The sequence below is a fragment of the Bos grunniens genome, chromosome 17 (genome assembly GCF_055505025.1).
Source record: "Bos grunniens cultivar Pamir isolate PY7600 chromosome 17, Bosgru_T2T1.0, whole genome shotgun sequence".
In the NCBI taxonomy this organism is placed as follows: Eukaryota; Metazoa; Chordata; class Mammalia; order Artiodactyla; family Bovidae; genus Bos; species Bos grunniens.
This window is the reverse complement of record NC_141181.1, coordinates 17,616,658-17,641,289: the sequence shown is the minus strand read 5'-3', so window position 1 is coordinate 17,641,289 and position 24,632 is coordinate 17,616,658. Positions and strand designations below refer to the sequence as shown.

The 24,632-nt window shown below is 40.8% G+C and overlaps 1 protein-coding gene and 1 long non-coding RNA gene across 5 annotated transcripts in view; one reads left to right on the top strand and one right to left on the bottom strand.

Annotated features, from left to right (window-relative positions):
* Positions 1-821: 821 nt before the first annotated feature.
* Positions 822-24,632, bottom strand: part of LOC147355074 (uncharacterized) — a 36,411-nt gene continuing 12,600 nt past the window's right edge. The window contains exon 3 of the long non-coding RNA XR_015144189.1: positions 822-2,260. This is a non-coding gene — a long non-coding RNA (uncharacterized LOC147355074). The remainder of the gene's footprint in view (positions 2,261-24,632) is intronic.
* SCOC (short coiled-coil protein) overlaps positions 9,447-24,632 on the top strand; it is an 87,047-nt gene continuing 71,861 nt past the window's right edge. For 2 of the 4 annotated variants that reach the window (XM_086346621.1, XM_086346620.1), the window contains exon 1: positions 9,447-9,655. In XM_086346621.1, coding sequence (XP_086202747.1) covers positions 9,580-9,655 — 76 coding nt within the window. In that variant the 5' untranslated portion in view covers positions 9,447-9,579. Of the gene's footprint in view, positions 9,656-19,258; positions 19,327-24,632 lie in introns of all 4 variants that reach the window. The other 2 variants (XM_086346627.1, XM_086346626.1) reach the window with 2 other exon arrangements.

The following is a 24,632-nucleotide window of genomic DNA, read 5'->3' as shown; positions in this document are numbered from 1 at the left end:
CCACAAAGGTGCAGACTTGGTTGGGCCTGCATTTTGTGCCCATCCCAGATCTGAGCAGCTCAGGTGACCAGGTGCTTGGTGAGTACAGTCGTCTCCAGTTGAAGGCTGTGACTTATCGCCTCCCTCATCCCAGCCGCTCAGTTTTCTGGGTGTACAACGGGCGAGCCGTCTCAGGTGTGCCGTGTGTCTCTTCTGGGGAGCTGATCTCTGGCTGCGACCCTCCTGGCAGATGTCAACCATCCAGAATCCCAAGAAGTCTTGGTTAGCAACAAAGTCTGCTTGCAGTTTGGTATAGGATGCCTCTCTGGGGCCACGAATGCCCCCTTCCACTGGCTGCCCTCGCCTGCCTGTCTGGTGGGGGATGGGCCAGTCCTCAGCCAGCTAGCTCTGCTCAGTCCCTTGTTCTGTGAGTGGGCTGGCAGTGTCTTAGGTTAGGGCTTTTCACAGGATAGCTATCCCACAGTCTGGGTTGCTATCTCAAGCTAGTTCCCTCAGATTGCCCTCAGGGCATTCAGGCCCAGTCCTTACCCTAAGCAATGCAGCCCACACCTCCCTGTCCAGCCCCCGCCTCCTTGTCCAGCCCCCCGCTTGCTAGTGGGGGATGGGAGCATCTGGGCTGCTGCTCCGCTGGGAGTTGCTGTTAGGCCCGTAATCTGTGGGTTTTAATTATTTATTTATTTTTCCTCCTGGTTATTTTGCCCTCTGAGATTCCAAGGCTCACCACAGACCCACCAGAGACAGTGTTTCCTGGCATTTGAAAACTTCTCTCTTTTTAAAGACTCCCTTCCTGGGACAGATCTCGTCCCTACCTCTTTTGTCTCTCTTTTTATCTTTTATATTTTGTCCTACCTCCTTTTGAAGACAATGGGCTGCCTTTCTGGGTGCCTGATGTCCTCTGCCAGCATTCAGAAGTTGTTTTGTGGAATTTGCTCGGTGTTCAAATGTTCTTTCGATGAATTTGTGGGGGAGAAAGTGGTCTCTCTGTCCTATTCCTCTGTCATCTTAGGACTGCCTCCATGATCTTACTTTTTTGAATGTTGAATTTCAAGCCAGATTTTTCACTCGCCTCTTTCACTTTCATCAAGAGGCTCTTTAGTTCCTCTTCACTTTCTGCCATAAGGGTAGGATCATCTGCATATCTGAAGTTACTGATATTTCTCTTGACAATCTTGATTCCAGCTTGTAATTCATCCAGTACAGTATTTCACATGATATATTCTGCATATAAGTTAAATAAGCAAGGTGCCAATATACAGCCTTGATGTACTTCTTTCTCAATTTGGAACCAGTCAATTGTTTCATGTCCAGTTCCAACTGCTGCTTCCTGACCCACATACAGGTTTCTCAGAAGACAGGTAAGGTGGTCTGGTATTCCCATCTCTTAAAGAATTTTCCACAGTTTGTTGTGGTCCACACAGTCAAAGTCTTTAGCATAGACAATGAATCTGAAGTAGATGTTTTTCCTGGACTCACTTGGTTTCATCATGATCCAACGAATGTTGGCAATTTGATCTCTGGTTCGTCTGCCTCTTTGAAATTCAGCTTGTACCTCTGGAAGTTCTCAGTTCATGTACTACTGAAGCCTAGCTTGAAGGATTTTGAGCATATCCTTGTTAGCATGTGAAATGAGCACAATTGTATGATAATTTGAATATTATTTGGCATTGCCTTTGTGATTGGAATGAAAACTGACCTTTTCCATTCCCGTGGCCACTGCTGTGTTTTCCAAATTTGCTGACATATTGAGTGCAGCACTGTAACAGCATCATTTTTTAAAAAAGGATTTAAATAGCTCAGCTGGAATGTCATCACCTCTACTAGCTTTGTTTGTAGTAATGCTTCCTAAGGCCCACTTGACTTCACATTCTAGGATTTCCGGTTCTAGGTGAGTAACCACATCATCATGGTTATCTAGGTCATTAAGACTTTTCTTGTTTGGTTCGGTGTATTCTTACCACCTCTTCTTAATCTCTTCTGCTTCTGGTAGCGCCTTACCATTTCTGTCCTTTATTGTGCCCATCCTTGCATAAAATTTTCTCTTGAGATCTCCAATATTCTGGAAGAGATCTCTAGACTTTCCCATTCTATTGTTTTCTTCTATTTCTTTGCATTGTTCACTTAAGAAGGTTTTCTTCTCTGCTTGCTCTTCTCTGAAACTTTGCATTCAGTTGGGCATATCTTTCCTTTTCTCCCTTGCCTTTTGCTCCTCTTCTTTCCTCAGCTATTTGTAAAGCTTCCTCAAACCACTTTGTCTTCTTGCCTAGAGAAGAGTATAAATTTAAAATTTCCTATTTCCTTTCTTACATATTTTAGTATTTGATTTTTATCTTTAAAATCAATGCATAGAAATACAAATCCAATATTAATCAGATTGTGTATTTTAATACCTGTGATTATAGAGGTCATGCACCAGGGTGGTTGGAATGTGGGTTTTAGACCTTTATTACCTTGATATGAATTTGCTCTGCCACTTCTTGGTTGTGAGTCTTGGGCAAACTATCTTGTCCAAGTGTGTCCATTTTCTGATAGGGTTGTTGTAAGCAATAATGAGGCTGGTTACAGGTAAACACTTAGAATAGTGATAAGCATAGTGATAAGCATTTTCAACAAATAAATCTATTATTATTAGCTACATACCCTGAGAATAAAGTTCTGCCATCACATTAGCCCCCTTTGTAGCTACTGGGTTGAATTAATCCAATTTGCACTAATTTGTCAAAAATATCCAAATAGTCTTGTGAAATCACTCCTAAAGAAAGAAAACCTTTAATACAGCAGAGGAATGCTTAGCACCTCCTTCGGAGATGCCAGTTTCTCTCCAGGAATCTTCTGATTACATATACTCCAGATGTCATAATTGGTACTCAGAGCCCTTAGAGATGTGTCCTGAGTCATTGCTTAGAAAAAGCTCTGAGAAAGCCCACAACAAACACTAGCTTCCAATGTGCTTCATTATTGATGTTTAATCTTGAGATAATAACAAAGAGTGTGAAAATCCTGGTTAGTTTACTAATTCTTTTAAGTTTAGATTTTCTTCAGCTCTGTTATCCCAACACCCATTAACGTGCAGATATGCACATACCTACTCATACACACATAATTATATCCCACACACCCCCATTTAAAATGAGTGAAAATGATTTGTTATATAACTATTTTGACCCTAATGTTCATGCTTTTGAATCCTGTTTTAGGGAAGATTTGTATTTTAATAAAGTTCTACATCCTTACCTTAACCTCCTTCCTAGCCTTATTAATGGTATGAGACATGGTAGAGAGGATACAAGGTCCATCCTAGCTTTATTAATTCTATGATATGTGGTAGACTAGCCTTATGTTGAATTTGAAATTGTAGAGTATGTTATGATTTAAGGAAATAATTCAATTCATTCTTTTTTATTATGGAGAGAAAGTGTTAGTTGCTCAGTCATGTTTGACTCTGTGACACCATGGATTGTAGCCCCCAGACTCCTCTGTCTAGGCAAGAATACTGGAGTGAGTTGCCATGCCCTGCTCCAGGGGATCTTCCCAACCCAGGGATCAAACCCAGGTCTCCCACATTGCAGGCAGATTCTTTACCATCTGAACCTTCAGTTCAGTTCAGTTCAGTCGCTCAGTCTTGTCCGACTCTTTGCGATCCCATGAATCGCAGTACGCCAGGCCTCCCTGTCCATCACCAACTCCCAGAGTTCACCCAAACCCATGTCCATCGAGTCGGTGATGCCATCCAACCATCTCATCCTCTGTCATCCCCTTCTCCTGCCCTCAATCCTTCCCAGCATCAGGGTCTTCTCAAATGAGTCAGCTCTTCACATCAGGTGGCCAACTTAGAACCTTTAGGGAAGTCCAATTATGGAGAGACAGGCAAACCATAGACTTTTTTTTTTCCTGATTGGATTTTCTTAATCTTTTTTTAAAAAATGAGGTGAAATTGACATGACAAGCAATGAAGCATAATAAAGAATACAAATCAGGGACATTTAGTGCATTCCCAATGTGATCAGCCACCACCCCTCTCTAGTTTCAAACTTTTTAATCAACCAGAATAATATCCCACACACGTTGGGTAATCACTCCACATTCCCTCCTTCCTTTATGCCGTTTTACACCTCTGTAAACTTGCCTATTGTGGTTATACCATATAAAAATGATCATATAATACGTGACTTTTTCTGTTTAGCTTCTTTTACTTAACATAATGTTTTCAAGGTCCATCTATGTTGTATCGTGTGTCAGAACTTTGTTTCTGTTTATTATTGAACAAAATCCCATTGTATTCATATATCACAATCTATTTTTCCATTCATCCATTGATGGGCATTTGGGATGCTGCTATGAATATTTATAATACAAATTTCTGTGTGGATAAATGCTTTAATTTCTCATAGGTAAATACCTAGGAGAGGAATTGCTGGGTCATATGGCAGCTCTATGTTCAGCTTTTGGAGGAACTGCCAAAATGTTTACCGTGGTGACTGCATTATTGTACATTTCCCACCAGCAATGTACAAAGATACTTATCCCTTCATATCCTTGCCAATACTTACTTTCCATTTTTGTTGTTGTTTTTATTAATGCTATTCTGAAGGAGATCAGCCCTGGGATTTCTTTGGAGGGAATGATGCTGAAGCTGAAACTCCAGTACTTTGGCCACCTCATGAGAAGAGTTGACTCATTGGAAAAGACTCTGATGCTGGGAGGGATTGAGGGCAGGAGGAGAAGGGGACGACAGAGGATGAGATGGCTGGATGGCATCACTGACTCGATGGACGTGAGTTTGGGTGAACTCCGGGAGTTGGTGATGGACAGGGGGGCTTGGCGTGCTGCGATTCATGGAGTCGCGAGGAGTCGGACATGACTGAGCGACTGAACTGAACTGAATACTAGGGGGTATGAAGTGATATCTCACTGTGGTTTTGATTTGCTTTTTCTAATTATTTTTTAATACTGAATATCTTCTCATGTGCTTATTGACCATCTGTATATCTTTTTGGAGAAATGTCTGTTCATGCTCTTTGCCCATTTTAAAAACTGGGTTGTTTGTCTCTTTGGTTGAGTTGTTAACAGTTCTTTATATACTCTGGACATTAAATCTTTATCAGCTATGCAATTTGCAAATATTTTCTTCCATTCTATAGGTTGCTTTTTCAGTTTTGATAATGTTTTTAATTAGATAAATATTTTCACTTTTTATGAGATCCAACTTATTTTTTGTTGCTCATAATTTTTGTGTCAAATCTAAGAATTCATTGCCAAATTCATACAATCTTCAAATTCATATGGAACTGCAAGGAACCCAAATAGTCAAAACATTATTTAAAGAAGAAAAAGGTATAGTACTCATACTTCCTGATTTCAAGACTTATCACAAAGCTACAGTAATTAAAACAGTGTGGTACTGGCATAAGTACCAATGGAATCAAACTGAGATCCCAGAAATTAAACCCAAACATTATGGCCAATTGATTTTTGACAAGGATATCAAGCCCATTCAATAAAGAAAAGAATATTCTCTTCAACAAATAGTGTTGGGGCAACTGGATATCCAAGTGCAAAAGAATGAAGCTGCATCCCTACCTCACTCTATGTACAAAAATTAACTCAAAATGGATCAACAACCTAAACTTAAGAGCTAAAACAATAAAATTAGTAGAAGAAAACATAGGAGTAAATATCTGCCACAGATACTTCTCCACCCTAGTTAACGGTGAATATCTTTCCCATCATAACTTTGCCCAAAGACTATGGGAATGGTAGCAAAGCTGACAGACTTGAATTTTTATCTCTGTCACTCCTCTGTCCACGAAGATAGACACTTCATGAGAAATGTCACTGAAAGTAATCAGAAAGAAGGCAAAAACAAGAAAACAAAAACAATAACCACAACAAAAACAAGTGCCTAAGCTAATCCTAACAAAAAGTATAATTGGCTACGAGTTATAAAACCCAAATACACAAGTTAAACCAAACACATCTTTTGATTTCTAAATTCTTTGCCAGGAATAAGGATAATAGTGATTAAGAGCACAGACCCTGGATCCAGAGGGCCTGGATTACAATCCTAGCCTTACTTAGTTGCTTATTATTTTACTTAATCTCTTCATGCCTCAGCTCGCTCACCTTTAAAATAGGCACAAATAATATTAGTGCCTACTTCATGGGATTGTTGCCTAGCACATAGTAACTACTTCAGTGTGTGCTACTATTTCTAGGACTGACAGAGGATGGATCAGGCAAAAGAGGTATTTCTATGCTTCCATGATTATGTATACAGTTGCTTGAAAAAGCAGCTTATATTGTGGCCATTAGCATATGCCTTGTAGACCTTCAACTTTGCTGTAACTGAGGAAGGGCTCCAGCTGCTGTGCTCTGAAATCCAACACCGTATTTGCATAAGGTCTCACTTCCCATCAGCTGCTCCTAGCCAGTAACTAAGTGCCTGTAGAAATGCTAAGGGAGGTCATTCCTGGGAGGCAAAGGACTCCTCTTATGGTCAACTTTGGCTCAAGTACTCTTTGACAACCTTGTTGAAATTTCCTTGCTCTGAAGGACAAGCTAGACTTCCTATTCTGCTTTGTCTTCACTCTGGGTCAGTTCTGCATCATGGTCTGATGGCTCTTGCAGCCTTTCCTGTTTCCTTCCCTTTAAATCTCACCTTAGTGTCAGATTCTTAGAGGACTTGGACTAACACAGTTTGGCATTCAAGCTCTCTTAGCTTTGAACTTAACCTATATGCTGCAGTCTTATCTCCTATCTTTTTTTTTTTTAATCTCCTATCTCTTGTGGTTGTTCAGTCACTTAAGTCGTGTCTGACTCTTTACAACCCCATGGGCTGTAGCACACCAGGCTCCTCTGTCCTCCACTATCTTCCAGAATTTGCTCAAATTCATGTTCATTGAGTCGGTGATGCTTTCTAACTATCTCAGCCTCTGTGTCCCCCTTCTCCTTTCGCCTTCAATCTTTCCCAGCATCAGGGTCTTTTCCAGTGAATCGGCTCTTCACATCAGGTGGCCAAAGTATCGGAGCCTAGCAACAGTTCTTGTAATGAATATTCAGGGTTGATTTCCTTTAGGACTGACTGGTTTGATCTCCTACCTCTTAGCTGCTTGTATCTTCCACTCTTGGTTTCCAAATGTGCCTTGTGCTTCTGCATTTCTGAGCCTTTGCCCATGCCCCTTCACCAAGAAAGCACTCACCATCTGGCCATTTTTTGCCTTTTGGATGACACTTGTCACCAGTCATGCATCTCAAATGTCATCTTCTCTAAGCCTTTCAAGATCTTTACCTTCTCTAAACCTCAAGGACTCTTGCTTTCGAGCTTTTTACTAAGCTTATTAACAGCAATAATTATTTCTTACTTTAAGCCTTCCAAAGTCCCCCAGGTGTATCAAATAGGCAATCACAAATATGTGTAGGATAGAATTGGAAAATTAGGGGGAATTCTATTCTAGTGAATTTAACTTTTAGTATTCAGGATTTCCAACAGCTTACATCCATTTTGCCTGATAAAGCAACAATGAACTCAGATGAATTAAAAAAAAAATCCCATGTATCAAAGCACTTAGGGCAAAATGTGGCCTGCAGTAATTCAGTTTTAATATCTGCTTGAAATTCTTCATCAGTTTGTCTGATTTCCACCCCTCAAACAGTGATGATGTAAAATTCTGAAGTGAAGTCGCTCAGTCATGTCCAACTCTTTGCGACCCCATGGACTGTGTAGCCTATCAGGCTCCTCTGTCCATGGGATTTTCCAGGCAAGAGTGCTGGAGTGGATTGCCATTTCCTTCTCCAACGTATATGAACGGGGATTAAGAGACAAAGAAAAGTAGCTATTAAAAAAGGCTTCCTCCTCTAGCAAAGGGCCCTAGGCTTCAGGGCTGGCCTTTCCAGAAATAGAGAAAGGAGATCCTGACATTTTAACAAGTTTTCATGGAGTGAGGTACATATACAGTAATATGAAAGGGCATTGATGGGCTTAATATGTATAGAATCTTAGTCCCTCACATATCGTTTAGGGTCATTATTATAGTTGACACGTATCAAATGCTTTTTATTTATGTTTAATCCTTACATAAGACATCCTGGTAAAGGACAGGAAATTGAGACTCTGTGAATACCAGACCACCTGATCTGCCTCTTGAGAAATTTGTATGCAGGTCAGGAAGCAACAGTTAGAACTGGACATGGAACAACAGACTGGTTCCAAATAGGAAAAGGAGTACGTCAAGCTGTATATTGTCACCCTGCTTATTTAACTTATATGCAGAATACATCATGAGAATCGCTGGGCTGGAAGAAGCACATGCTGGACTCAAGATTGACAGGAGAAATATCAATAACTTCAGATATGCAGATGACACCACCCTTATTGCAGAAAGTGAAGAGGAACTAAAAAGCCTCTTGATGAAAGTGAAAGAGGAGAGTGAAAAAGTTGGCTTAAAGCTCAACATTCAGAAAACGAAGATCATGGCATCTGGTCCCATCACTTCATGGGAAATAGATGGGGAAACAGTGGAAACACTGTCAGACTTTATTTTTTTGGTCTCCAAAATCACTGCAGATGGTGACTGCAGCCATGAAATTAAAAGACGCTTACTCCTTGGAAGGAAAGTTATGACCAACCTAGATAGCATATTCAAAAGCAGAGACATTACTTTGCCAACTAAGGTCCATCTAGTCAAGGCTATGGTTTTTCCAGTGGTCATGTATGGATGTGAGAGTTGGACTGTGAAGAAGGCTGAGCGCCGAAGAATTGATGCTTTTGAACTGTGGTGTTGGAGAAGACTCTTGAGAGTCCCTTGGACTGCAAGGAGATCCAACCAGTCCATTCTGAAGGAGATCAGCCCTGGGATTTCTTTGGAAGGAATGATGCTAAAGCTGAAACTCCAGTACTTTGGCCACCTCATGCGAGGAGTTGACTCATTGGAAAAGACTCCGATGCTGGGAGGGATTGGGGGCAGGAGGAGAAGGGGACGACAGAGGATGAGATGGCTGGATGGCATCACTGACTCGATGGACGTGAGTCTGAGTGAACTGCGGGAGCTGGTGATGGACAGGGAGGCCTGACGTGCTGCAATTCATGGGGTCGCAAAGAGTCAGACACGACTGAGCGACTGAACTGAACTGAACCAAGTCATGCTAATAGATCACTGACCCAAATCCCTAAGAAGTTTATGTAGGCGTCTATAAGATGTATTGATCACATAAAATACACTTCCCCCTCCCCAACCTCACTGCAGGGCTTCTGGGGCAATGTTCTCAGGCAATTCAGTCTAAGGAAGCTGACACTGGATTTGGCACCCAGCCAGAGTACAGCAGGAGTGCCAGTTCAACAGCTTCAAGTAAAGGGTTGTAACTCTTTAACCTGCAGACCTAACCTCTCATCATTTCCGGTTAGGTCTGCAATACTCAGTAAGAACTCCTTAGGTGGCAAACAGGAAGAGGGTGGCTCTTACAAGTATCAGATAGCACCTGCGTGGACGCTTGTGTATTAATGATTTAACCAGGGTGATCACATAAGGGAACAGCCATTGTCCTCTGCCCTCATACTTGTCACTAACAGGCCTGAAAGTGAGCAAGATGGATGGGCCCAGCAAAGAGGAAGAGGAAGAGGAGGACCGTGCCTTCACCAACATTTCTCTTGCAGATGACACAGGTAAGGAAGAAACTGATGACTTCCGAAACATAAAATTCAGCAAATGCTTAGCAGCTTTGTAAAACAATAATTGTTATTGTTTTTATTATGATGGTAAAACATAGTCATTGTAGAAAAAATACAGCTACAAATATAAAACAAAAAAAATGTTTAAGAGCTATTTTTCTTTTTCCTTTAAAATTCAGTGATTATTTTAAAAGCTCCTGTGGTTGAATTACATGTACTTTAAAAATCAATCAACAAATAAAAATATAAAATGTTTATTTCCTGGAGGCTCAGGAAACATGATCTTAAAGTTGTTACTAAAGCAACCTATGATATTATTACCTGAATTTGTTCAATTATAGTCCATTTCTTCTCTGTTCTGTGAAATTTCATCATTTCTGGTAAATGAATTAGGATACTCTGCAATTTGCTTTAAAATCTGTCACAGAACATGTCTGGTTTTTAAGCAAGGACAAACTTTGCTGAATTCCACATGAAAGAAGGAAAAAGAAGGGAGTGGTGTTTCTAATATGCTGATGGAAGGGATAACTACAGCTCATTCAACACTGGTGAGAAAACAGGCACTGTCTGACTTGGGAGTGCGTGCTCAGTCGCTCAGTCCTGTCTGACTCTTTGTGACCCCATGAACTGTAACTGGCCAGGTTCCTCTGTCCATGAATTTTACAGGCAAGAATTGCTGGAGTGGGTTGCTATTTCCTCCTCCAGGGGTCTTCCACATCCAGGGTTGAACCCGCATCTCCTGCGCCTTGCACAATGTTAACTGGAAAGACTTCACACCTCTAAGCCCCCACGCATTGTGTGTGTGCATGTGTATTAGTGGCACTGTTTTGTATCCAAGTTCCCTCAGCAAAATCATAGTTATTAATAGAAGCCAGCAAGACTCAGCTAAGCAATGGGGGTTACTGATTTTGATTAACCGAGAGCAGAGCATGAATATTTAACATCAATTGCTCTTTCATACAGCCACGCTTCTCCACTTTCTCCCTAAATGCTCAGATTCAAAAAGCCTCTTTCTAAAGTGCGGCCAGACAATTAGCACGAACTGCCAGCCAGCTTCCCCTCCTGGCACCACATAAACATGCTGAGGGCTTTGAAAAATCAAAGAGGAGCATTTTCGGCCTTTACGACGGGAGGAAAGGTACAACAAGGTCTGGGGTTTGTCGAAGAAGAGGGATACCGCTGGCCTTCACATGTTCCCATCAGGGCGTTTTAGAAAAATGACAGGGCTGGAGAAGGCAGTGAAGGGAACAAAGACCAGGGACACTTGCTCCTTAGCTTCTAGAAGGCACGATGAGCGCTGGGCATGCGCTTGGGGAGTCCTATATGCCATGGGCGGGTGCAGCTCCTTCAGACTGCTGGCTTGCTCCGAATTCGCCCCCCATCCCGGGAGAGGATTCTTTCTCGCCTGTAACATGGGCTGGGCCTGAAAGCGATGGTCAGCAAGGTGGAGAAGGAGTCTTTGTGAAACCGAGGTCTTTCATCCAGCCTAGGGCACAGCCTCAACTCTGCCGCCTGTGTCTCAGCCCCTGCCACCCTCACACTTCCCGGCTGGACTGAAAGAGACGAGGGCGGGGATTTGAACTCAGGTGTCCAATTCACGGCTGCCAATGGAGAGGGTCTCCATCGAAGTTGCTTGCTAACCGAGTCTGAGGCCAGGGGCATAGACTTAGAATAAACTGATAAACCGGGACGGAGTAAGCAGGATACCCTTGTTAGTGTGAGAGGTGGCAGTGGAGGGAGGGCTTTGAGGGCTCCTGGATCTGACTCAAAGCCTCCTCATTCCTGGTTGTAGATGTCACAGAATCTCAGGGCATCAGGGGCCTTCAGGGGTGGTCCAGCGTGGGAACCAGCAGTGGACTTGAGGCACTAGCTCTAATTCTGCTGTTTCAACATTCCAACATGGAAAATGGAAGTTGCTCCTGTACTTGTGGCAGGAAAGAACTGAAACCCCATGTTCTCTGGCTTTTGGAGATAAGTGTATCAATTTGATGTGTGGATACTGGTTCACTATTGTTAATAAGAGGTTCTTGGTGCTTGATAAATAAAAACAGGAAGACAAATTATTATGAAACAAATGCAGCTTGTTCACAATTTCACATTAGACTGAACTGCATTTCTTTCAATAACATCTCTTTCCATGCTGGCTTTCCTGCTGTTGGTGTGATAAAAAGCAAGTTCTGTGTAAAAATCCATGTAGAACAGGTAATAAGGGTGTCAGTTTGAGCAGGCTGGCAAAGTTGTGAAGTGCCCAGAAGGCCCACACATCCCATTAGGTAAGTTGTTACTGAAGAATGAAATTTTAAAGAAACTGAAATGTTTTTCAGCTTAGATGCAGTATTTTTTTTTTTTTAATGATTACTAAGTTTTAAGGACATAAACACTTATTAAGGTATTTGGACGTGAATACTTAATTTCTGGAACTGTTTGGTATCTCTCTTGGCCTTGGAGCCCTGAAAAAATTACTTAAAATGAAGGGCATGGTGAACCAAGGTAGTTTGGGAATCTCTGGTCTAAGTGGTACTATTTAAGTCTTTCCCCAAGATTCCGCTCTTGGCCTGCTTTTCCTCTCTCTCTTATTCCATTCTTACTGTCCATGCTATATACCAGTGACCCTAAAACAGAGCTTGTAAAATAAACTCCTTTACGGCCAAGCAGTGTATCTGTAGGAAAGAGGCAATGGCCTGTCATTGTTTATTTCACGCAGTTTCCTAAACAAACTATTGAAATTTCTATACTTATTTCAGTTTATTAGGTTTTCCCATTATGTATCTTTTTGTTTTTAAACTTCTTACTTTTAACGTGGTAAGAAGATTTAACATGAGATCTACTTCCTTAACAGGTTTTTAAAATACTCCTTTAGGAAATTGTTTATTTATTTTTGGCCGCGCTGGGTCTTCTTTGCTGTGCGTGGGCTTTCTCTAGTTGCAGTGAGCAGGGGCTACTCTCCGGCTGTAGGCTTCTCACTCTGGCGATTTCTCTAGTTGCAGAGCACAGGCTGTAGGTGCCCGGGCTTCAGTAGTTGCAGCTCTTGGGCTTAGCTGCCCTGCAGCATGTAGGATCATTCCCAGACTAGGGATTGAACCTGTGTCCCCTGCAGGTGGATTCTTAATCACTGGACCATCAGAGAAGTCCTCCCTAACACATTTTTAAGTTAACAATACAGTAGCATTAACCACAGACACAATGCTATTCATGAAATCTCTAGAATAGTCTTACATTCCTGAAATGTTATACCTGTTGACGAGCAATTGCCTCTTTCCTCTCGCCCCAGCCCCTGCAGTCATCATTCTGTTTTGTGCTTCTGAGTCTATTTTAGATACCTCATATGAGTGGAATCATACAGCATTTGTCCTTCTGTGGCTGGCTTATTTTACCTAGTATAACGTCCACAGGGTTGATCCAACTGTGACATATTGCAGGACTTCTTTCTTTTTTAAGGCTGAATAATATTCCATTGTATACATATATCACATTTTTGTTTATCCAGTCATCTGTTGATTGATGTTTGGGTTGTTTCCACATCTAAGCTATTGTGACTAGTACAGCAGTGAATATGAGAGTGCTAATATCTCTTCAAGATCCTGACTTCAATTATTTTGAGTAAATATCCAGAAGTGGGATTACCAATCATACGGTAGTTCCATTTTTTAAGTTTCTGAGGAATCTCAATACTGTTTTCCATAGTGGCTGCATCATGTTACATTCGCTTCAGTAGTGTAAAGTGTTTTACTTTCTCCATATTCTTACCAACACTTGTAGTCTTTGGGGGCTTTTTATTTTGATTGCCATCATAACAGGTGTTGGGTAAGATCTCATTATGATTTTGATTTGCATTTCACTGATGATTAGTCATATTGAGCATCTTCTCACTTACCTGTTGGCCATGTTTATGTCTTCTCTAAGGAAATGTCTGTCGAAGTCTTTTGCCCATTTTTAACTGGGTTATCAATGTTTTTGTAATTGAGGAGCTCCTTACATATTTTAGTATAAATTAGCCTTTTAAATGACCAGTTATACCATTTGCAAATATTTCACCCCATTCTGCGGGTTTCTTTTATATTCCAGTGATTGTTTCCTTTCTTGTGAAGGAGTGTTTTCATTGATGTAGTCTTCCTTGTCTATTTGTGCATCGTCACCTCTGCTTTTGGTGTCATATCTGTGAAATTATTGCCAAGACCAGTGTCACAAAGCTTTTCCTCTACAGTTTCTTTTAGGAGTTTTATAGCTTTTGGTCTTACATTTAAGTCTTTAATCCACTTTGAGTTGACTTTTGTGTATGGCGTAAGATAAAGGTCTTCACTTTTCTGTGTGTGAACAGTTTTCCTAACACTAGTTATTAAAGAGATTATTCTTTCCCCATTGCATGTTCTTGGCACCCTGTTGAAGATTAGTTGACCTACACGTATGGATGTATTTCTGGACTCTGTATTCTATAGGGTGGTGTGTATGTCTTTATGTCAGTACCATAAGTTTTTTTTTTTTTTTTTTACTATTTTAATTTCTATGCCTTTGTAATATATATTTTATTACACTGAAATCAGGAAGTGTGATACTTCTAGCTTTGTTCTTTTTTTTCTCTCAAGATTTTTGGGGCTATTTGGGGTCTTTTGTGGTCTCATATTAATTTTAGAATCGTTTTTTCTACTTCTGTAAAAAATGCCTTTGAGATTTTGATAAAAACTGCATTGAGTATGTAGATTGCTTTGGGTGGTATGGACATTTTAACAATATTAAAGACTTATACCCTGAAATTTACAAAACAGTGATGAAAGAAATTAAAGGAGATACAAACAAATTTTGTCATTACACATATTTTAAATACAGCAGACAGTAATATTAACATGGTTTATTTCACAGTGATATCTCAAGTTTAATTCTTTCAACAAGGATATGCATTGTTTGCACATCAAATATATGGGAACATTATTCATTTCTCAACACCTTTTTCTTGAAACACAGTCCTCTTGGACTAGATTTAATTTTCTACATTTAACTAGGATAAGAGAACAAGAAAAGTTTACTTTTCTCTTAACTCTACTGTAAGAAAGGCAACAGCGATAGTGATGATGAGATAGCAAACAATGCTGAGCCCTGAGCCAGGGGCCCAGCCAGGTGAGGACAGAGGCTTCTGCAGAGCACGTGGCCTCCTCAGAGAGCCCCGCTTCTTCCTGCTTCTAGCTGACTATTGTCATGAAAGAACAGAAATGCAAAAAAAGCAGAATTTTCAAGAGACACCCAAAATACAGATTCTGTTTTGGGGGGGATGGGCAACTTCCTGATTCTTCCATGTTTTCCACCTAATCCTGATTTTAAAAACAATATCATGGAAGTCCAAACAAAACACATCTTCAGAACAGAAGTGACTGCAGAAGAATCTATTTTCAGACTTCTCAAATCTTCATGATTTATCTCTCTTTTGAGCTTCTGATTCATAATCCAACTGCTTGCTAAATACCTAGCTATGTCCCAGTTAAATGATCTCATCTTATCCCATGGGCATCCCCTAATCTGTTCCCACTCCTGATTCATAATTTTAATGAATGGTCCCGTCATCCACCTGGTTCCTTAAGCGAGAAATTCACATGCCATTGTCCCATTCTTATTTCTCACAACCCAATCAAATTGCTTATTCCTGTTGACTTGACCTTGAAAATGTTTTTCAAATCAATCTGGCCTTCTCTACCCCTATCACCACTTCCCTGATTAGGCCCCATTATCTCCCACATAAACCACAGCATCAACTGCCCAACTGTTCTTCCTATTTCAGTTCTTATCCCTTCAAATCTCTCCTCCACACTGACCATATCACTCCCTCTCCCTGCAAAGACCGATCGATGCCTTGCATCCCCTGCTGGATGAAGTTCAAAACACTTAATGTGGCATTTAAAGTCTCCCTCTTCCTGGCTCTGCCTATCTCTTCAGTGTCATTTCCTGCCACATGGCTTCAGCTCAGTAGGAAACACTTAATGTCCTATGGACATGTTGTCTATTTCATGCCTCTGGACTTTGCTCGCACTGCTCTTTGCCTGGAATAATACCACTCACCCTTTCTTACCTGGCTAATTCCTGTTTATTCTTTAAGAACCCACCCAAGCATCACTTTCTCCAGGAAACCTTCCTTGACCTTCCCATACTGATTAAGGTTTCCTTTCTCCTTCCTGAAAACTCGAAGCTTACATTTTTCATAGCATATTTTACGAGCTTGTATGTATATGAGCCCCTCTACCCTCTGCCAAGAGACTGTGAGCTGCTAAAAGATGGAATCTGGGTTTTAAACTGTGTATTTCTGGCACCTAACCCAATGTCTGGTACCTAATAGATGCTCAAAACATTTTTGCCAAATAATTTTGATTGAGTTTCTGTGTACACTGGGATGAAGGCCCCTAGCCAAGAATCGACTCCTAGGGTCAACTTTCTTAAATCATTTCTTTCCTATATCCACTTCCAGGCCAGTTTAGTTCTGCTTTCAGAAAACATTTTTTGACCACTACCATCACATACCAGATAGTAGACAGGACCTGGCTATTTGGAGAATCAGCTCAGATCAGAGTAGCATGGCAGAAAGGGCTTGAACTTGGGAGTCAGAAATGCCTGGGTTTGAGTCCGTTGGACTTTGAGCGAGTTATTTAACATCCCTGAGCCTCAGTTTCCTCAGCTGTGAAATGATCCTAACAATATGTCTCAGAATTGTTTTGAAGATTAAATGAAATAATAAAGGAAGTTTCCTGAAACAGTCTGGTTTACAGTAAGTGCTCAGTATGTTTTAGTTCCTCCTTTGCCCACTTCAAGGAGATCACCCACAAGTTTCTTGAAAGGCTCCAAGATTTGTTCACATCGGTTGTCATGGTAACAGCAGCATCCTGTGGCCACTGCTCTATAAGCCAGGACTGACTGTTGACGTCCTCCTGATAAAGAGGCTTGTGGTAGAAGGGGGAGGTGTGGATGAACAAACTCTTTTAACAAGAGCATGATTCTTTTCTGATACAAATAAGACAGCTCTTCTTTTTCGTCTTCATCCTGGCCCTCACCTTTTCCCTGCCAATGTTCTTCTCAATGCCGTCCTCTTTTATGGCTCAGCCTCCTTCCTGACTCTGCTCGCTAAAACTCTCCTGGATGATATTCAAAGCTGCTTCTGTGTCTGCTTTTGGCATCAGCCAATTAGCCTTCATTGTAAAGTGGTAATAAGCTTCCCGGAGAAGTGGCACAATTGTTGTGTGCTTTTATTTGGTGCTGCTTTCTACCGCCGTACAGAAAATGTAACAATACCTGCCTCATGCCCTGCTGAAAGGAGGGTGGGTTTGAAAAGCTTTCTGAAGGCCATCTGCCATCCCCTCAGCCATGCAGCAGATCAGACATGAGGCCCTGCATTAGTTAGCACTCCAAGTAAAAGGTATCAAGGGCCTGTATTCCTTTTCATCTCACCCTCCATTATAATGCAGGCTAAAGATGGAAACAGACTGGTGGCTACTCAGCTGGGAGACACACTGAGCCATAGCAGGAGTCTTGCCTGAGACAAGGGAGCAGGCCTTTTTCTGATGGTGAATGGAGCCAGTGTTTGCAGCCAGCAGTTTTCCAAGGTCCCCTACCCTGCTGGTAATGGCTCGACTGGGTTACATTGGACCTCACGGGAGGCTTTGGTGCTGGTGAGAGTCTCAGAGTGGAGGCATCCTTATGTAAGCACACAAGGATGAGGAGAGGGTTGGTCACTTGTGCTGGTCCGGATATGCTCCCCACGTCACCTCAGTTTACACCATCCACCAATTTGGCCATGAATATTAACTTAAAAGATTATTCAGACATCCTTAGAGATGTCAAGAGAGATCATCTCTAGTACAGTAGAAATGTTTCTTGTGGATTTGAACGAGGGTATTCATTGCACCAACGATGGCAGAAAGTTTCAGCAAATCTTAATTGGCATTTGGGATCCGTATGAGTAGAGATAATGACATTGGCTGAGTGAAGTCTAATTTCCTGCAAGCTGAGTATAATATAGATAGTGACATTAAAAATACCTCTCTGGCCCAGTAAAATGCCCTAGAGACTCAGCAGAAGAGATTTAATAAGCAAAAGGAGATTAATTTTGCTTCTCAGTAGTTTCTGAGAATGCTATGACTCTGGGATCACTAATGTATTGCTAGAAATTGTAAGTGCTCTTTCTGTGAAAAAAATCTCCCATCAGAGGAAATCTACTTAACTGTAATAATCTAGCATAATGCAAAACCTAGTTTTAATAAACAAGCTTAAGAAATGGAATATTAGGACAGTATCTAAATATTTTCAGTAATCTAGAGTATTTTCTAATTTTCTTACCAAAACACAAGTAGTATTTTGACTATTACTTTAAAAGACAAAACCACCCATCAACTGCCCTGCATCAGCAATGTGTTTTTTCTTAGATTAGATTGCAGTGATTTAGTCACTAAGTTATGTCTGACTCTTGCGACCCCATGGACTGTAGCCTGCCAGGCCCTTCTGTCCATGGAATTCTCCAGGCAACAATACTGGAGTGGGTTGCCATTCCCTTCTCCAGGGATCTTCCTGACCCAGGGATCGAACTCAAATCTTCTGCATTGGCAGGTGGCTTCTTTACTGCTGAGCCACCAGGGAAGCCCCTTTATTAGATTAACAACAAAAATGGGGGAAAGAATGTTAATTTTATATGAAATCCTTCATAATTGTGCTAATTTCTATTTCCTACAGAAAAATCCAGATGAGATTCAAAAGATCAAGGATGAATTTTATTTACCTGAGTTCATGAGTTAAAGAGATGCTGCCCTTCCCTAGGTCCTTTTCCTGCTGAGAAGGGGGCCTATGTGGCTATTTTCCTTATGTGGACATTCATATCACAAAGGCCCCAGTTAGACTGGATGAGCTTTGGACCACTTTGCCTCACAGGCCTCCAGCCTGCCTGATCTGTTCAGAATTTGAGGGTCAGAGCCTGGTTTCCTTAGAGGCCCTTGGAGTTCCTCTGAGAGATCCTGAGAAAAGAGAATCTGGAGTGCAGAGAGAAGGAGGCTAACTCTAAAAGAACAGGGCAGACTGGAGGGACCAGCGTTAGCTGTGTTCATCAACACTTGCAATAGAATTTTTGAATGATCCCAAAGCTCTCAGTGACCCTACAGGAAATAGTATTTACTCCAATCACAGAATCAGTTACTGGAAAAGCTGTTTCAGAAAGACATGTTGTGTTTTCACGGATAGGCTTCAGCCTTCTTTCTCATCCTTGGACTTGACACTGGAAATAGAAGGGACTCAGTGGCAGCCCACATGAATGGTCCAGGAGAACAGAGAGCCTCCCTCACTGCCTTTCTGTAAGAACGACCTGGGTCTTCTGTCCACCAGCCTCCCAGGGATGCTCATGGCAAAGAGTAGCCTCTTTTTAGCCCTTACTGGCTTGCTTCCCCATTTAATCATTGTTTCCCTGTTTTTTCACACATGTATTTCATTGTCAGCTTAATGATTTTGGCTGTGCACATGCGTGGTTTTCTCCTTGCTGGTACCATGACACTCTAAAAACTGTTGGGAAAAGCTTGCATTTTAAGACATATTCGTCCTTTCTTATCCATTCTGAGATTCTTCACTCCCTTTTCCCAACAGACAAAAGACAACTCTGACTTGCCCATCTGTGTGAATACTAAGCCTTCATTTGCATTGCTGCTGGCAAGGTTAGTGCGTTTTTCCAAGGTTATAATAACTATTCAGAAAGATTTGTTTATAGAAGTATTTAGGAGATTTTTTTCAACAATGTTCCTTACCTTTTTTATTTTATTTTATTTTTTTTTACCTTTTTTAATTTTAGTATTTTAAATGGCCTGAGCTTTGTGCCAGGACAGTGTTCCTCAATGTACAGTGGACTCCTGGCCCTTCTGCTTTAAAATACTGTAAGAACAGAATTTCTATGTTTATGTTAAATAAAACATAGTTGATGTATAATTTGAGCAACTGAACAGTTGGCAGTTATAATTAAGGCAGACTGAATTTCTCAGCCAGTGCCTTTCTGTGAAATACTCAGTGATCATCAAATATACAATTACCTATATTTCAAGGAATTTCCCAAAGTATATATTTTGTAGAATTTTTCTGCTAAGAAAGCAGTAACTCTTTTATTGGTTCATTTTGTTAAGTTGAGACATTATCCTTTTTCCATAGTATGTAAGCATTTGACATAAAATAAATTAGGCAAATTCACAGCGAACTAGTTATCTTTAGAAAGCAAACTGTGTGCAATACTTCTGTCATTCTCCATTTTTAAGGGCTTTTTAAAAACTTTTTTTGAGGGGTACTATGCAGACTGTGGAAAATTCTGAAAGAGATGGGAATACCAGACCACCTGACCTGCCTCTTGAGAAACCTGTATGCAGGTCAGGAAGCAACAGTTAGAACTGGACATGGAACAACAGACTGGTTCCAAATAGGAAAAGGAGTAGGTCAAGGCTGTATATTGTCACCCTGCTTATTTAACTTCTATGCAGAGTACATCATGAGAAACGCTGGGCTGGAAGAAGCACAAGCTGGAATCAAGATTGCCGGGAGAAATATCAATAACCTCAGATATGCAGATGACACCACCCTTATGGCAGAAAGTGAAGAGGAACTAAAAAGCCTCTTGATGAAAGTGAAAGAGGAGAGTGAAAAAGTTGGCTTAAAGCTCAACATTCAGAAAACGAAGATTATGGCATCTGGTGCCATCACTTCATGGGAAATAGATGGGGAAACAGTGGAAACACTGTCAGACTTTATCTTTTGGGGCTCCAAAATCACTGCAGGTGGTGATTGCAGCCATGAAATTAAAAGACACTTACTCCTTGGAAGAAAAGTTATGACCAACCTAGATAGCATATTGAAAAGCAGAGACATTACTTTGCCAACAAAGGTCTGTCTAGTCAAGGCTATGGTTTTTTCAGTGGTCATGTATGGATGTGAGAGTTGGACTGTGAAGAAAGCTGGGCACCGAAGAATTGATGCTTTTGAACTGTGGTATTGGAGAAGACTCTTGAGAGTCCGTTGGACTGCAAGGAGATCCAACCAGTCCATTCTAAAGGAGATCAGCCCTGAGTGTTCTTTGGAAGGAATGATGCTAAAGCTGAAACTCCAGTACTTTGGCCACCTCATAAGAAGAGCTGATTCATTGGAAAAGACTCTGATGCTGGGAGGGATTGGGGGCAGGAGGAAAAGGGGACGACAGAGGATGAGACGGCTGGATGGCATCACCGACTCGATGGATGTGAGTTTGAGTGAACTCTGGGAGATGGTGATGGACAGGGAGGCCTGGTGTGCTGTGATTCATGGGGTTGCAAAGAGTCGGACACAACTGAGCGACTAAACTGAACTGAACTGATGCAGAAAAACTAAAGCAGACATTGGAGAAAGATCATCAGTCAGTTGTCGCTTTAATTTTCCCATAGGTTCTCAATTCTGGAGAAACTGAGAAAATCAGTTGGTTTCTTTAGAAATACTAGTGAACTTTTGGATATGTGATGTCATCTAAAAAATAACTCACCATCCATCACAATTAAACTAGGAGAGTCACAAAATTAAGTATTTGGAGTAGGCCCACATTTTGTCATGTATCCTTCCATAAATGATAATAAAATTTATTGAGACTTTAACACATTCCAGGCACTGTGCTAAGAATTTCACATTCACTGTCTTATTTCATTCTCACAAATAGTGTAACAGATATTATTATATTAATGGATATTATATTAATAGATATTATTACGTCTGTTTTTTTAGATTGAAGACTCGGACTCAAAAAGGTTTAGGAATTTGTGTTGGGTTGGCCAAAAAGTTCGTTCAGGTTTTTCTGAACCATCTTACGGGGAAATTGAACCAACTGTTTTGGCCAACTTAATATGAAACAGAACTGGGTGAGCAGTCAGGTCTGAGTGACTTCAAAGCCTTCATTAAATGACAACGCATCAGGACACAGATTACCAGATAGCATAACTGCACTATCCTGATAAGATGGAAACAGTAAGGAGTTCACGTGCTGGACAATGAAATATGGCCCCCTTAGTTATGTTATGAGGTCAGTGTTTCAAAATGTAATCATGGAATTAGAGGGCAAGAAGCACCCCTGAAGTTTGCTAATAATACTGCAGTATGCTCAGGCAAGAGATAGAGAGTATAAAATTGCACCCAAGTTGTGATCATAACCATGTGAAAGTAATTTATGTATATGGACTGGGATGGAAGAGAAACTCGGGAAAATGTATTTAGTAGTGTGAAGAGACTATGAGCATTACATTTTCATGTTCTATTTATGCAATATTTTTTCTTAATGATAAAATTAAAAGGTTTTTCTGATATATGGAAATAAAACACAAATCCTAACAGGAGTGCTGATTTTGAGAAGTATGTGAAAACACCAGTGCTCGGACTGTCGCTGTTCAGTTGCTCAGTTGTGTCCGACTCTTTGTGACCCCATGGGCTGTAGCACACCAGGCTTCCCTCGTCCTTCACTATCTCCTGGAGTTTGCTCAGATTCTAGGATTAAGGGCACCTATCAAAATATCACTACTGCCTTCTGCCTTTTTAGTGATGCATGCAATCAGTTGCCTTAGTAAAATACAATGTAGCAAGTGGTAGATTTGGCTATAGGACATGCTAGGCACAGAGGGTGGGGAGCAGGGGAGATAAGGCCTAAATTGTAAATGCTACCCTTCCGCACTTGTTGTTTAGTTGCTCAGTCGTGTCTGACTCTTTGCGACCCCATGGACTCCCGCCAGGCTCCTCTGTCCATGGGATTTCCCAGGAAAGAATACTGGAGTGGGTTGCCATTTCCTTTTTCAGAGGAATCTTCCTGACCCAGGGATTAAACCCACATCTCCTGCACTGGGAGGTGGATTCTTTACCATTGAGCCACCAGGGAAGCCCACCCTTCAGCACAGTCATATCTTATTTAAGTTTTACTTTTATTATGAAATAATCTCAAGTACCAAAATTTGAAAGTCCATGGAGAAGGATCCTTTCTCCTGAACTATTTGAGAGTAAGCTGACAATCTAATGCCCCATCCTCCCCGGATACTTTACTATGCATTTCCCACAAACAAGGACCCTCAAGGCCTCTCTCCTTCATAATCACAGTACAACCAACAAAGTCAGGGGAATGACATTTGTACATTACTATCACCTCATCTTCAAAGTGCATTTAAGTCTTGCCAGTTCTCTTGATTATATTTATGACAGTAAAAGCATCCAGTTAGAATCATACACTGCATTTAGTTGTCATGTCGCTTTAGCCTCCTTCAGCCTGGGACAATTCCTCAATCTTTACTTGACTTTTGTAACCCTGATGCGTTGAAAGATTATAGGGCAGTTATTTTGTAAAGGGGTCCTCAACATTGATACACTTGGCAATAGTGGAACTGATACCGTGTTTTGCTCATTGCACCAGGTGGTACATACTCTCTATTTATCCCTTTACCAGTGAGGTTCACTTTGATCCCTTGCTTACAGTGGTGTCTTCCTCCTTCTTTTACTAATTAGCAAGTATTTAGAGGGGATATTTTGAAACCAATTAATATTGGTTTGATGTATCTTACAACTAGATTATAAACTCTTTGAGAGACTTCTATATTTCAAGTGACCAACACATTAGCAGTTCAAAGTATACTTTTGATTGAGATTCACTTATTTATTTTTATAGGGTACAGAACACATATGTCTTCTTTTGGGCTCATGGTTTTAATACGTACATATCTTTAAAATGTGCAGTCTAATGGAGGAAGGAGAACTTATTTCTGTCAATTAGAATATGTATTCATTTGTTCTGAGAGCTCTTTTTTTATAGCTGATATTTAATAGAAGATTAATTCATACTTGACAAGTGTTCATTATTTTGTATTTTTCATTCAGTATTTTTTATAACTCAGAAATTTCTAAATAAATTCTTTGTTTTGATTATTATTGCTGTACAACATATCCGAAAACTTAATGTTGTAAGGCAACAGTCATTTTGTTTGTTCACTATTTTGTGACTGAGAGATTCAGGGGGCAGGGGGTTGGGTGGGCAGTTTGCCCTTGAAAACCCCTGAGGCTGCTGCAGGAGGATGTCAGCTGGGCTGCAGTCCTCTGAAGTCTGGAAAGAGCCTTAGACTAAGTAGACTTTTAGATCCACCCCTGAGGGGAGACTTCAGGCAAGTCATTTTATTTTTCTAGGTTTCATTTTCCACAGATAATGAAATAAAACAGGCAACTTCTTCTGAGAACTCTTCCAGCTCAAAAGTTGAGTTTATGAAATGAAAAAATAATGTTTGGCTATGAGCAGCTACACATAAATCATTGTGCATATCTAAGGTCATCCTACAAGTAGAAAATGCTACTAAATGAGAGGAGAACAGGAGGATTGAAATAAACATTTTTTGTGGTGAAATAGAACTGATCTTGAATCAATTTTACCACTAGAGGTCACCAGTGTACCATCTCAAAGAGAATAAATGGCATCAAGTCACTAACATTTCCCTCTCTATGGCCCCAAATGTTGGTCATGTTGTCTTTTAGTGTATTCTGATCTCCCGACAGCTGCCAGAGACATAAGTTATGATAAGGTGACCCCAGTTGTCGCTATAGGTGATGGTTCATATGTGCCTAATGTTCTGTAAGTGTGAAGAGCCACGACTTGGACCATAAAGAAAATGACTGGCTTTTTTCCCTTCCCACTGGGATGTGTTAAGAGGCAGTGAGGTAATTTGGTAGAAAGTCATGTGAGCTCTGAAGTGAAAAGACACTGTGAAAATACTGTGTCATCGTCTATCGCAGCACAGACACATCTGCTTTTCATGAGATAGAAAAAGGAAGGACCCAGAACAGAAGGTTCATTCATTTGCTTATTCAACCAATATTTACAGACATGTATGAGGCACTGTGCTGGCAATTGGGTTATGTGAATTAAGAAAATCAGCTGGTTCTTCCTCAAGGAATTTAAGGAATCAGGTATAGAAGGCTTTCTGTTCAGATACTCTTGGTA